This window comes from Clupea harengus, chromosome 25, assembly GCF_900700415.2.
Source record: "Clupea harengus chromosome 25, Ch_v2.0.2, whole genome shotgun sequence".
Taxonomy (NCBI): Eukaryota; Metazoa; Chordata; class Actinopteri; order Clupeiformes; family Clupeidae; genus Clupea; species Clupea harengus.
The window spans coordinates 6,008,567-6,022,505 of record NC_045176.1 but is presented as its reverse complement, the minus strand read 5'-3'; the positions used below and the strand labels follow the sequence as shown (position 1 = coordinate 6,022,505).

General features: G+C 46.7%; 1 protein-coding gene across 1 annotated transcript in view; it reads right to left on the bottom strand.

Moving 5' to 3' along the window:
- Positions 1–13,939, bottom strand: part of arhgap21b (Rho GTPase activating protein 21b) — a 53,724-nt gene that overhangs the window by 30,359 nt on the left and 9,426 nt on the right. Inside the window, 5 exon segments of the mRNA XM_031562755.2 lie at positions 833–887; positions 984–1,062; positions 1,442–1,534; positions 7,323–7,344; positions 8,103–8,291. Of these exon segments, the coding sequence (XP_031418615.1) occupies positions 833–887; positions 984–1,062; positions 1,442–1,534; positions 7,323–7,344; positions 8,103–8,291 (438 nt within the window).

Below are 13,939 nucleotides of genomic sequence, written 5' to 3'. Positions count from 1 at the left end.
GAGTGACTGCGAGGCAACAAAAAAAGGCATTGTGGAGAATCAGCAAAACACCCGCTGAAACAGGCCGTTAACTTCTGGGGAAAGGAATGACGTGATGCTGCATCATGAGACGAGGGGGAGAAAGAGAACGCAAAAAGTTTTTCGAGCATCGATACGCGGCGGAGCGTTCTGCGGCAGCACCCAGATCGAGGTCAGCTGTGATTGAGCTCCAGCGCTGAAGGACAGCCTGCAGTGGCCTGGTTAGGAGCCCTAGATACGGAGCTCAGAGGTGCAGAGGGAGAGGAGGCAGAGCAGCCGGTCCCCTCTCACATGTCTCAGATGTTCTAGAACACTCCAGACGAGAGCAGGCCACCGCAGTGTCCTCTCTCACATGTCTCAGACGTTCTAGAACACTCCAGACGAGAGCAGGCCACCGCAGTGTCCTCTCTCACATGTCTCAGATGTTCTAGAACACTCCAGACGAGAGCAGGCCACTGCAGTGTCCTCTCTCACATGTCTCAGATGTTCTAGAACACTCCAGACGAGAGCAGGCCACCGCAGTGTCCTCTCTCACATGTCTCAGATGTTCTAGAACACTCCAGACGAGAGCAGGCCACCGCAGTGTCCTTCAAGGCTGGAGGCCACTCTGGAAGCATTATGACATGGGCTTTAGAGTATCTTACAAGGGTTTAGAGGAAGGGCTACAGACTGTGCAGTAAGCTGAAAGCATTACATGATGTTCGAAAGCTTTGCACAAATGGCGAGACCTGTGCTTGCACAAAATGCCAATAATAATGGCAGTTCAACCCGCCTTTCGAAAACAGGACTGTGACTGCATTTCTGTAAAACTCACCAGCTGCAGAATGTCCTCATCCTTTGGCATAACACAGAGCTCCAGGAATGCTTCGCTGCAACACACGACAGGAAATAACAAATCACTGGATGCCTCCACCGTGTCAAAAGGGAAATAAACATGTTGAATGCAAGTTGTTGAGGCTTCTTACCTGTTCTGAATCAAGGCGATCACCTGCGAGTACGTCTTGCCAATGATACTTTCCCCATTCACTTTGACTATACGGTCTCCTACAGAGGGAGAAAACAAGTGACAGCCTCAGCGTCAAGTGGCGTTGCAAAGCAAGACAATACCATCTGTGCAGTGAGGAACAATGACAGCCACGTGAGGTAGTCAGCTTCCCTTTGAAACTTTGTGAACTGAACCAAGTGTGTGTGTGTGTGTGTGTGTGTGTGTGTGTGTGTGAGGGAGTGGCTGTAAATGTGGGCAGCATATCGAAAAAGAGGGACAACACATGGGAATGTTGCCTACGCACAAACTAGTGGCAATGAGAGAAAGGTTGAGCATTGTGTGTGTGTGTGAGAGTGTGTGTGTGTGTGAGAGTGTGTGTGTGTGTGAGAGTGTGTGTGTGTGTGAGTGAGAGTGTGTGAGAGTGTGTGTGTGTGTTACCTGTGCAGAGACCAGCTCCATTTGCTGGTCCTCCGTCCTTCACTTGCTTCACAAAGATTGTGTCCATTGGCTCCAGCCTGTTCCGCTGTCTCCCTGGCAACCAGAAAGCAGCAGTGTCACAAGCAGCCACCATCACACAGCTGTGAATAACTGAAGGGTCATGTGACCCAATGACAGGGGCACAAATACATTTCTTATTGTTTACCAATTCACAACAAGCCCATCATTGAACGGCGAGTGCCACAACAAGCAGACTGCGTTCTTCACAATGAACCCAAACAGTGGAACATGCATAGTTGTGAAATCCGTTTCCACAAATTCCAAAGTGTTTCAAGACTCCCTCACATACGGAGGCGTCGCCTCTTCGGGTCCCCTGACAAACTTCACTTCCATGTGCAAAAAAAAAAAAAAAAGCCAAAAAACTAAACTCAACAAATATTCATTACAGGCGGACTTCAAGGGCTGGTCAAGAAAACCACGTGACTCTTCAGTTGTCATCTTTATACTTAAAACAAATCTAAAATAAATATATAAAAAAATTCTTTTAACAGTTTGCCAGCTCGCCCCAATTCAAACCAGTCCCTTTTCAAAGATGCTACTTAGACTGCCCATGCAAGCGAGTCCACTATGAGCTCAGCACTTACAAGGTGTTCAAACATGATCTGCATCCTAAGGGACCCAGGAACAATTGCATGAATTCAGCCTCTGAATTGTCCTTGAACTCTCTTTAGAGTTGTGGTGTAAAATGGAACAGAGGGAATCTGAGCAAGGAGGAAAACAAACAGGAGAAATGAAACAAATATCCAAGAGAGAGAGACACTGGGAAAGAACTGCTGTACAGTGGTTGTTACGGAGTGTTTTCATGTTTCTCTTTTTGTTTTTTTTTAATGAGTGGCACAGTGAGTTGAGAGAAGCTTATGAATACAGGCAGGAGTAATTAAGAGGTTAGGGACACACTCATCCTGCCAGCTTGGCTTCTTGAGCTGTGCTGCATGAATGGGGGTTGGCATCTACTGGACCTGTTTGCTTATTCTACCCTGTCTCCTAGCAGCTGTCTTCATGAGGAGTGTGTGTGTGTGTGTGTGTGTGTGTGCTGGGAAGAGTGTGGTGGGCATGGTAACATTGGAAAGGAAAAAAAGCGTAAGCGCTCACATATGCATTGTTATGGTATTACGTAACATTGTTTCAGTCATATGCCTAAGCAGATTCAAACCCCTATACCTGATGGATCACACGGAATATCCAACCACAAGATGAGTGAAGGTGGAAAACAGGGGTTTTGTGCTTAAAGACAATGGGCTCTGCTGGGTAGCTGCCATTTGTGAAGTATGGGCTAGCGTACAAAGTCTGAGGCAGCCCCCAGGCACATTCACGTGTGTATGTGTGCGCTCGCCCGCGCGTGTATGTCGGTGCGTATGTGTTGTGCGTTTCTGCACGTGTGTATGAGTGTGTGTGAGAGAGAGCGAGAGAGCGAGCGTGGGTGGATGCTCGATGTAGCCTCAGGAAGAGCTGCCGTCAAGTCGAAAAGAGAGAGAGAGGGCAAAGAGGTAGAGAGAGGGAAGGAAAAACAACAACGACAACAACAACAAAAACCACAGAGGTTGTGAAATCTGTGGATCGTGTTATTTAGAATCACTTCTGAGGTCATGTCTCTTCATCAAAAGGTCACTGGGTCTACAGGACATTATGTCTTAGTTATGTGCTAAAATACACAAATCCTCAGAGAGCCGTTTAACACTTACATCCTCAGTAAGTAAGCGAGTAAGACACACGCGGAGCCTGAGTGCATACTGTCTCTTCATTACATAACAGCTGAATCATACAACACAGTGACCTATCCCCGCACCTCCCTGAGCCGATGACCCCCCCCCAATGGCAAGAAAACCAAAGCGCTGTTTTGCTTGGCAGGGATACTTTGCTTGGCAGCTATTTTTTCCCCAAAATTCCATTTGATGATTTTTTTTTCCCCAGATGCCATGTTAAGGATTTTCCATTTTTGTGGATAATGTTTCTATGGTCTTACCATGATAAGCAAAATCAAAGGTCCATTATAACCAAATGAGTTCATTAAAAATGAGAGACTATTAAGCAAGGCATAGGCTACTGAGCTATTATACTGATTCTCCATCAACCTAATTTACCCCGACCTATTATCGTAATCTGGGTGTGGCCTTACAACCTCATGTTTTGGGAGGCGTGTCACTGGATGAGGCGATGGTGAGGGAGAAAGGAGGCAGGAGATGGTGGTCCCATACAAGGCCATGAAATCAGTTCACAGTCCAAAGGAAAACACAAATGCTTTTGGGAGTAGAGCCTGGGAAACTAGGATCAACACTAGGCAACAGTCACACTGGGCAACAGCCACACTAGGCAACAGTCACACTGGGCAACAGCCACACTGGGCAACAGCCACACTGGGCAACTCGGACCAAACAAGGCGACCCTGCATGAGGGCGACCCCCCCCCCCCCCCATTACAGAGAGGAGTGAATACAAAAAAAAAAAATCAATCAAATCATTAGTATAATGATAAAGAATATATTATATTCTTTTGAAAGTCACTGAACATCACAACAGAAATGTTTAACCTAATATAATGCACACAACAGACATAACCAGTGTGTGTGTGTGTGTGTGTGTGTGTGTGTGTGTGTGTGTGTGTGTGTGTGTGTGTGTCTGGGTGCAAAGTCCTTTCATTGTGTGACCAGGCAGTTTTTAAAACAGGGAGTGCTGAGCACCAGTCTAAGATATTAAACGAGTCTGTAAACCGGTGACAGATGTCATGGATGGCTATTGGGAAGTTCATTTAGATGCTGTCCAATGACCCTGTGTGGTGTGCTGGGTGCCCTAAACTCCTGAGATTTGTTCACTTCAGCTTGTCGTCTCAGACTGCATCGTTGACATGGCGGTTTCTCTCACACAACCGAGAATGCTACCGAAATGTATTGTTTGGCTTGCTATTTTAAATGAAGAAATCTAAGGTTCTGTGCAATTTTGCATGTAAACGTGAATTCGGTTTCCAGTACCGACTTCTACGACTCCATATAGGTTTTCTGCATTGCGGGGATCATTGGGTCCTAGATACAGTGTTGAGAAGCCCAGTGCCGCCACACCACCACACACACTGGTCAAAGACACGACCTGCTCGTAGGCCGAGCTCAAACCAGGTCAGCTCCTGATGAACTAACAAAGCAGCGGAGCATTTCTGGCCTCTCTGCTGTTGGGCAACGGCTGGCCTGCAGCTGCCTCGTAACCAACTCATCCCACCAGCAGAGGGCACCATCCCCTAATGTGTGAGCTTGCGTGGCTGTGAGCAGAGACAACAATGCATCAGGGCACTCGGGTCCGGCACCTGTAAAAGCCCACCTCTGACACTGGCCGACGCAAACGCTTTCAGCCCCCGGGAGCAGGTGCGGAGCCCAGGACCATGTTAGCAGCAGCAGCAGCAGCAGCAGCAGCAGCCGCCCCAGGGCTACATTGTTGGCTCCATTTTGCTTTGGGAAGCAGAAGCTGCCTGCTGTGCAGAGACAAAGGGATTCCCCAGTATTCACACTGGCCTGGGATTCCCTCTGTGTCAGCTGAATCGCAGAGGAGAAAAGCGCTGTGGCCACTCATGCCTGCGTGGACGCCTACTGCATGGGCCGCAGCCTAGAGATCAAACCTGTTAGCGGCCCGGAGTTGGACGCAGGGCTGTGATGATAACCGCATTACTGCAGTCATGCGATGCCTACTGCAGGGTTGAGGCCCTTACAGCAGTCACAGCATTTTCTTTTTTTTGCTGGTGAAGGTTACAGGAGTACATATGATATGAAAAATAAAAACAATCATTGTTTGGTTATCATCGACTGCCTTCCATCTTATGTTCTGTTCTTATCTTATGTTATGTTCAAAAGCTTTTGGAGAAACAGACATTTCAGTTGCTGGTCACTTTGCATGCAAGGGGATCTATTAAAAACAGGGGGAATTTCACAGAAGCTCTGTGAAAAAGTTTGGATGCATGGATAAAGCATCATAACTCAAAACGTGATCAACAGCCAACATGAAATGTTTTAAATGTAATTTCAAGCAGGTTTTCTTTGTGTCACCAACAATTACATTTCATGGTAACTGAAAGACTGGGGAGGCTATGTGTCTTTAAAAGTGATAGCCCCATAACTATCAGCCCTGAAAGATCCCTCTCTGTGAACACTGTACAAACACACTCGTCAACTATCCAAACTATGGTGATTCACCAATGAAAACCACCCTAAACCACCCTCCACCACACCCCCCACCCCCCCCCCCCCCCCCCCACCCACAGGAAGACCGCCTACGGTAGTGCTACAGAGGCACGTGCTGACCTCAACAAATCCAATCCATACGTATCACACTCAATACACTGATGTAGATCAGAATACAATGAAATAACGCTTGCGTACAGCCCATGTAAAGAAAACGCTGACCTCACAGAACCTGTGGCCTGACACTACGCTGACATACCCACAGACACAGATGGACTCACTCCCATGCTGTTGCCACAATGACCATCCCCAACCAAATTAGTAGTGTTTGTAAATGTAAATGCACACTTCTAAGATGTAGGCTACATTTATATTGCAGCCTCACTAGGCCCCTTCCTACCAAAGGAACTTTTTCAGTTCCAGGAAGCCGATGAGTACTTCTGCCTGCCATAACTCAAGGGAATTTAGCCCCCATTCGGTTTCTAAAAGAGAAGGTTCAGGGTTAAATTCTAGCTCCACATCCACTGCAGGTACTTTCCCCAGAGTTCTGGACCCGTCGGGCGGAGCTTGCGATAGTGTTCCTTTTCGGATTGTTCAGATGCAAGTAGAAAATTGCACCTTTTGAAAACCAACAAGGGACAACAAGACTAAAAATACGGGCAATTACTGTTTTTACTTCAAAATCACACAAGAAGCTCTTTACTGGTCACCCCTAGCGAAGACTGCTTTAAGGACCACCCGGACCCACATCTCTTCTGCAGGCATTCACAACTTTAGTTGAGATAACCGTGTTCTCCAAGACTTTGATAATACGGATGAGATTCTTGAGGCAAAGGCCCGTCTCCAAGGCCCGTCTCCACACAGATATGAATTCAGCTCTGCCCTTGCTGTCGTTGCAGGACTCAGGAGATCCAATCAAAACAAACGCTACTCTACACAAGAGCCCGACTAGACTAAACAGTTGAGGGAAAAATACACAAACATTTTGCGGCAAGACATTGCAAATCTGAGAACAACTCAGGCCACCTCACCCCACAGAAGACAGTGGTATAAGTTGGAGTGCCATTAAGCGAATCACTATTACGTTGGTCTCCCAACAACATATACACTAATGAACTAGAAAGGTAATTTTTAAGGGGAAAACAAAACTATTAAAGTCTTATATCCCTGCTCAGGGAAGGGAAGCTTCCTGAATTTGTCAGAAGTTCACCCAGGCAGGAGAAAAAGCCAAAAAGGAGGAACGCATGCCAGCCAAATAATTTGTGTTTGTCAGTATGCCACTAGGACGAGGTGCTGCGGTATATAGGTCCGGCAGGCATAGTAAGCACTGGGCGCTATAGACAGGACTTTGGAGCCTAAAACTAATTCTGAGATATGAATAGAAAAATCAGACAAATACAACATTATCTGCATCTTGTTACAGGGAACTGGACGCAGGGCTGTGATGTGAGTATTTTGGGTGTGTTTGTGTGGTGTACGTGTGTGCGTGTGTGTGTGCGCATGTGTACATCTGGGTGTGTGTGTGTGTGTGTGGTGTTTGCGTGTGTGTGCGTGTGTGTGGTGTGTGCATGTGTACGTACGTCTGGGTGTGGGTGTGTGTGTGTGATGTTTGCGTGTGCGCGTGTTGTGTGCATGTGGGTGAAAGGAGGTCAGTAATCTTACCTCTATGGCCATGCTCTTCTTCCTACAAGAGACAAGAGGAGAAGAGGAGAGGAGAAGAGGAGAAGAAGAGGAGAAAGGATTAAGTGTTAAAATCTGTATACAGATAGAATGCTTCAGACAAAAATGACAGATTGCAAAAGGAAACTTCAAGTGTCTAGTGTCTAGTGCTAGAGATAATACTACGCTTTAGATGACGACTAGAGCATACACAAGCCATGTCTGTGGCGTGCTGGTATCAGACCAATATTGACTCGGTTAAACCCGCGAAGATTTCTGCCCCAGGCATCTTACTGTTCGACTACAGCTTGATACTTAAGAAGTGGGATCTCCTCTAGTTGAACAGAGCCAAAATATTAAGGCATTAAGACTACATGAGACAAAATCTTCAATTGACAGACATGAGCAGTGAAAACTACTTCAAATGTTGACTGACAAACTGGCCTAGCAGATCATAACACACTGCTGGTTCCTGCGAGCGTCAGTGAGATATCATGCTCCAGATCTTTTTGATATCACCCACGGGTAACCCGGGGATACTAGCATTCTTCGCCTTAAATCAACCTTTGAAGATCCACTATCGCTCCTACATTCCAAACATGGCGTGACACTTAAAGAGGGTGCTCAACTCCCATTTTGTGACTCAGCTTTTGCGGTTTACGCGGTTTGCAAAGGCGGCAGCGAGAGTGTGCTGCCGAGCGAAGGGGTGGGGGACTATGAGGGCTAGAGAGAGAAGAGTGGGGGACTACGAGGGCGAGAGAGAGAAGGGTCGGGGGCGCTCACCTTAAGGGAGGAATGCACGGCAGACTCGGGTGGGTACACGATGAAGTGGCGCAGGGTGAAGCCGAAGCCCTGTGAGGTGCGTCGGAGGCGCAGGGTTTTGGGGCCCGGCCAGGAGAACGACTCCTCATCATCCTCTCCCTCCTCCAGCTGAAACAGACTACCCGTGGAGTCCCCATGCTCGGCTCCATCCTACAGAGACAGACAGAGAGGAGGGGGGGGGGTGTGTTAATGGATTTCATAAAACATAAATCAAACAATACCTTTCAGCTAAGACAAGGGATCATGAAAAAATGGCATGATTAGGGTTTTAGTATTCTTTAAAAATGGCGGGCATTGCCTTAAGCCCGTTAGGAGCACTTCGAAGTGTTCTTTTGTTGTAGATGTGGGAGAAAAAAATCCTTTTTAACAACCCAGTTATGAAACCAATTGGAGAAGGCTGGGAAACACTGAATTAGACAGTCAAGTCCTCTAGCACAGTCCACCCCTGAACTATTCTACACAAGTAATACACTGCAGGTTTGAAAGGTGAACTTTCACACGGAATTCTGACACAGACCTCTTTAGCTTCAATCATACACTTCCCTTTAAAGGCTGGCTGAAAGAGCAGGCCTTTGTGCTACTATTACAGGGCATGTGGGCTTGCTTGAACCCACATAGTTGAAGCAATGAAATGCGACTCTCTTGATCGCACCAAAATCCATTCCAAAAGGCAGCTGCTATCTGGGTCACCCACAAACCCACCTGGTGACCTCAGCCGGTGACCTCACAAGCGTCGGGGCTTTGACGCCACCGTGCTAGAGAGCCTTGGGAACGGGCCTGGGGTGCACGCGGCGGCAGCACACACGGCGTGTTTACAGAGTATTTATAGCTTCACACCTACACAGAGGTTCACACCCACACGAGCACGGCCAAAACCTCAAATCCCAACTCAGTAGAGCACTGAACACAACCCCCCCCCCCCCCCACCACCACCCCATGCTTGCTCCCCTTCCCTCCTCTTCACCGCTTGGCATCTGCCGCCTCTTCAACGAACGAACGTGACCATCTGATAGAAGGGGGTGCGCCTAGGCCACACTAACCCACTTGTGGATCCCAGTACCTGTGGACATGAAAAGGGAATGTTTATGCCTTACTGTACGCAGTGACCAAAACCACAGCTAATTTACTGGCCCTACTTATAGGAGCTTTGAGGTTGCAGAGCTCGACAGTACGGTTGTTCTGCTGGAAAAGCCACAAGCGGCAGTGACTGCGGGTTAAAACAAGTCTGATTGAACTGTTAGCCCATTTCGCCTGCCTGCCCTTAGGAACAAAAAAGGAACAGGTTTCATTGCGATGCATTGCTGGTTCGTCTAGATGGGTCTATGGTGAGCTTTCCAAATGATACGAACAGCAGTGACAATCTTCATGAGTAGATCCAATAACTGCGTAACGTCTGAGGTTTCACACAGACAGGAGGGAGGCGGTGGGCCTGCATAATAGCCACACAAGTGAGTCATCTTGCACTGGCTTAAACATACAATGACCAAGCCTTTAAAATCAGAAGTGAACAGACATTAAACAGGACTTTTTCCTATGTTGAGGAATTTAAAGATAACTTTCCTCTAGTGTCTCTGTTCCTGGTATGTTGCCACAATGAAATCCTTCAAAAAATCCTAAATCCTTCAATCCATATTTCAAGAACATGTAGTGCATTTTCACATGGAGAGCTCTGTTCGGGTAAAGGGATCGTCGCATAGAAATCTATTTGCATAGAGCATGAACTTAAGCACATCACAGCCAAACTCAAACGACTTCATAAGGACTCGGGAACAATAACAACACGAGGACCTGACTAATCAGATATTCTGTGGACTTGTAGAACAAGTTTTTATCAGTGTTGGTCGTGACCCACTTTCAGTGCCTCCTGTATGTCGTCACAGCCCTGTGAATTTGGACATGTGCAGGCCACCCTAGATAGTTGGGAGATGGTTGGTGGATGACCGGCTATTTCTGGTTAATCCAGTCTTTTATGGGCCCAGAATCCCATTACAAGGATGAAATACAGCCTTGAAATATGGTTTAAGGCCACCTTTTAACTGTTGCTCCAGCTAAAACGTTGGATCCGAGAGTAGTTATTAGGCAGCTACCTCCAGAGTTTATGGTTACAGTAAGACCTGAAGTTTTGCCCTTGTGTGAACAGACGTCATTGCCCTCTCTTTTACCCGAAACCCCTCTTGATTATTACAGGCCTCGCGGTGCTACACCGCGGCACAGCACAGGACCAGAGCACTCCCAGATTTAACAACAAAGTGAGAAAAGAGTCTCTGTGGTCATTCATTTATCAGTTTCAATTCTCTGTCACTTTATAATTGGACACACTGTTTTAATGTCCATGTGCCAGACCTAAAGGAATGGCAATCCTTCAGACCCAGGCGTATTTCCTCGTGAAAAAGCCACCGTGAAAATAACATCAGAACTATGTCCAACACCCGCTGACATGAAGCACACACGTGCAGAGCAGACCACTGAGAGAAAACACAAAAACACTGAGCGTAAACACAGAGATTGTTGCCCATCAGCGGAGTTAAAGTGGAGCCCAAATTGGCCGTGTGAAATCTACACACAAACATCTTATCTCTGGTATCAGAGCGTGGCTGGTGCTGCAGTGGGCCGACATCCAGCACAGCAGCAGGCTGACACACACACACACACACACACACACACACACACACACACACACACACACACACACACACACACACACACACACACACACTATAATTAAACAGTAGAGTAAACTCCAGTCGGAATTCCCAGGCGCACTTTTCACTGGGGGGCGCGGCGGGGCACTGCTTGGCCATTCCAAACAGATGCATGCCGGGCGGGTTTGCCATTAGCACTCGTGCACTTAACGGCGTGGTGACAGACCCAGGCCAATAAATTCCAGGCCAACACCTCAGCAGCCCCCCCAAACCCAGCCCACAACCATGCAACCGTCCTCTCCCGAAATGCCACCTCTAGACCCATGTGTGTCATCCTCACATGTTTAAAGAGTCACACGTATACTTCACAGCAGAGCTGAGTGTCAAATATGAGACCTAAAAAAGCCACTGGAATACATCACCCATACATGTATCGACCAGGCCCAAACTAAACAGAGGACCTCCAATAGTTTACATATAATTGAACAGACCAGCTGATTAAAAGCAAAACTTTAGGCGAGGCTTTAAGTTAAGATAAGAAAAATGAACAGCACCAAAAAGTGGGCCATGTTTAAGTCAAGCTAGGTGATTAAACACGGTTAAGAGGCTAGCCATCTTAGAGTAATTACGCACAAGAGGACCGGCAGTCTTTAACTTAACTAGACTCAAATGTCCAATCATCGATTTCACTGGAGCTTGCTGTCTAGACTCGAGCCACGTTCGCCCAGAGCGGAGGTCTAAGTGAGGGACGTGTCTTCCATCTGCTGAGATTGGCCTCATACTAGTTAACACGGTCTCGCGCGGAAAAGTTAAACACTTGCAAAAGCACCACAGCATTTGTTTCAAAGCCTATGCAAACTAACCAAGCCCTTGTTACGTAACCCTGTCTTTCAACAAGAAGCCATGCCTTTCAGTTCACAGCTGTGTCATGACACACAAAAAAAGAAAAAGAAAAACATGCACGCATGCATACACACTCAGGCATGCTGGAACACTCATATACACACAAAGTTCAAGGAACTCAATCATAGGGCCAATGATTTTCCGCGAAAACGGACGGAATTCGCAGAATGAACACTTTGAAACGGAATTGCAACGGAAATATCATTTTGTGCATACAAATCGCCCAAATTCCCCTGTATTTTGGGCTGCAAGGCTGTATTTCTTTCAAATAAACACAACAATGATTGCAACGATGAACAAACATTAATTAAAGAACAAAACCACTGAGAAAATGTCACGTCTGCGCTGAACTCTGCTCCGGCCACGCCCCCCTTTTCAACGGTTGACCCACAGATCTCCGCTAAAGCCACATTCACGCGCTCGTCTTCCCAATCGCATTTAAAACAAAAAATGTTTAGTCTTCTGTTCTGTTGATGGCTGGCAAACAACAATCTAAGAAGGGCACATATTATTCACTCATTTTAAGCCATCAATCTACCTCAGGGTGAACAAAATGAGCTGAAACGGAAAAAAAAAACAGAATTCACCAAATGTGAAACGGAAAATGCATTTTTTTTAAACGGAAAATCATTGGCCCTACAATCACCCTACACAACCAACACACAGGTCTCCGGCCTGACAATAGCAGCGTTCTTAAAGGTGAGTTCATGAAACTCAAGCAGACTGTAGACTGTGGCCAGGCCGCACACTCCTTCCCCGTCCTTATCACGGAACAAAAGATCATGCCTTATCTGCTCAGGAAAATGAGCTACGCAGGCCCAGTGGAATCTGGATTGGGAATTTTGCATATGGAGAATAAAAAAATGTGATGTGTGAATGTGATTTTCAGAGTGAAGGCAGGAAACGTTTCGCGAATTTAACTCCAGGCCTGAGTGGGAGCGCTTGAGATGAAGCTGGAATTCCTGGCCACACAACAGCTCTCCTGTATCAGCATGTTAGGCAACATGCTTAGGGGGGGGGGAGGCTACATGGTCATTATAGGGAGCTTTGACTCCCTGTGCTTCCATAAGGGGAGACTTTGCCAATACGTTTTTGCCCAAAACTGGGTTATGGCTTTAGAGATTCAGGATGTCCACTTACGCAGAAAAACTCAAGACGGAATCTCTTTAAACACTGCCCTTAAACATGAGACAACATATCAGAATGGCATGGAGGGAGAGGGAGAGGGAGTGGGATGAGATTGTGAAGATAAAGAGAGAGAGAGATGTACACTGGGGCATTCAGTGTACCCTATCCAATATCTCACCACCTGGCAACAGCTCCACGTCGCCGCACACACTGAGCCCAACACTCCACCTACTAATCTGAACACGAGACGAAAGTTCGTTAAAAGCTCTTTCATAACAGTCCTCTTTGCTATCTGTAAGTGCCATCATTTTGTGACAGAAAGACAACAAGACTCCATCAAGGGGAGGCTTTCCCGCTCACTCAACAAGCAGAGCAATTACAAACGGGAACCCAAAGTACTTTTGGTAAGGTTAAAAACACCATGACTCAAAGTTGCCAAAGGCATGAAACCAATAGCTTTTTACAGAGCTTCACTGATGGTGACTATTGACACGAGAGTCAATGGCAGAGAACTGCCCAACATGAGAGCATTAAGGACTTGAACTTCACATGAGAGCATGTTAAGCAGTTCTCGGATCTACATAAATGCCATGTTCTTGTTACACCCAAAAGCAAGTCAGAAAACATTAAGGACTGGAACTTCACAGACCGGAAGAAACCTTATTAAACTTTTATTAAAACCCATGCGTGAAGCCAGACATGGCGGAAGAGACATTTCCTGGGGGGGGGGGGGGGGGGGGGGGGGGGGGGGATATACCAAGAAAAAATGTGAAGGACAGACCACCAACCAGAACAGACCATCATAAGGCAGACCCCTCCAAACCACACCCAAGGTACTTATTATTAAAATTGTCAATGAAAGACTGCAATCGTCATGCTTTTAAGTTAGGCAGCCACATTTACAATGCGGTTAGGCTTTTTATATCATGACCACCCAACCAACAGGTGGCCATTTGTGAATGCAGATTACAAAACAGTGAACAGGGTAAAGGATCTAATAGTTAAGGAAGTGGTCTGTGCATCATTATCTGTAAACATTCCTAGAACTGTATAAAACAGGGCAACCCCACAACAGAGGACGCTTTATGGGTTCCTCTGCAATAGATTTCACTTTAGCTTATATGG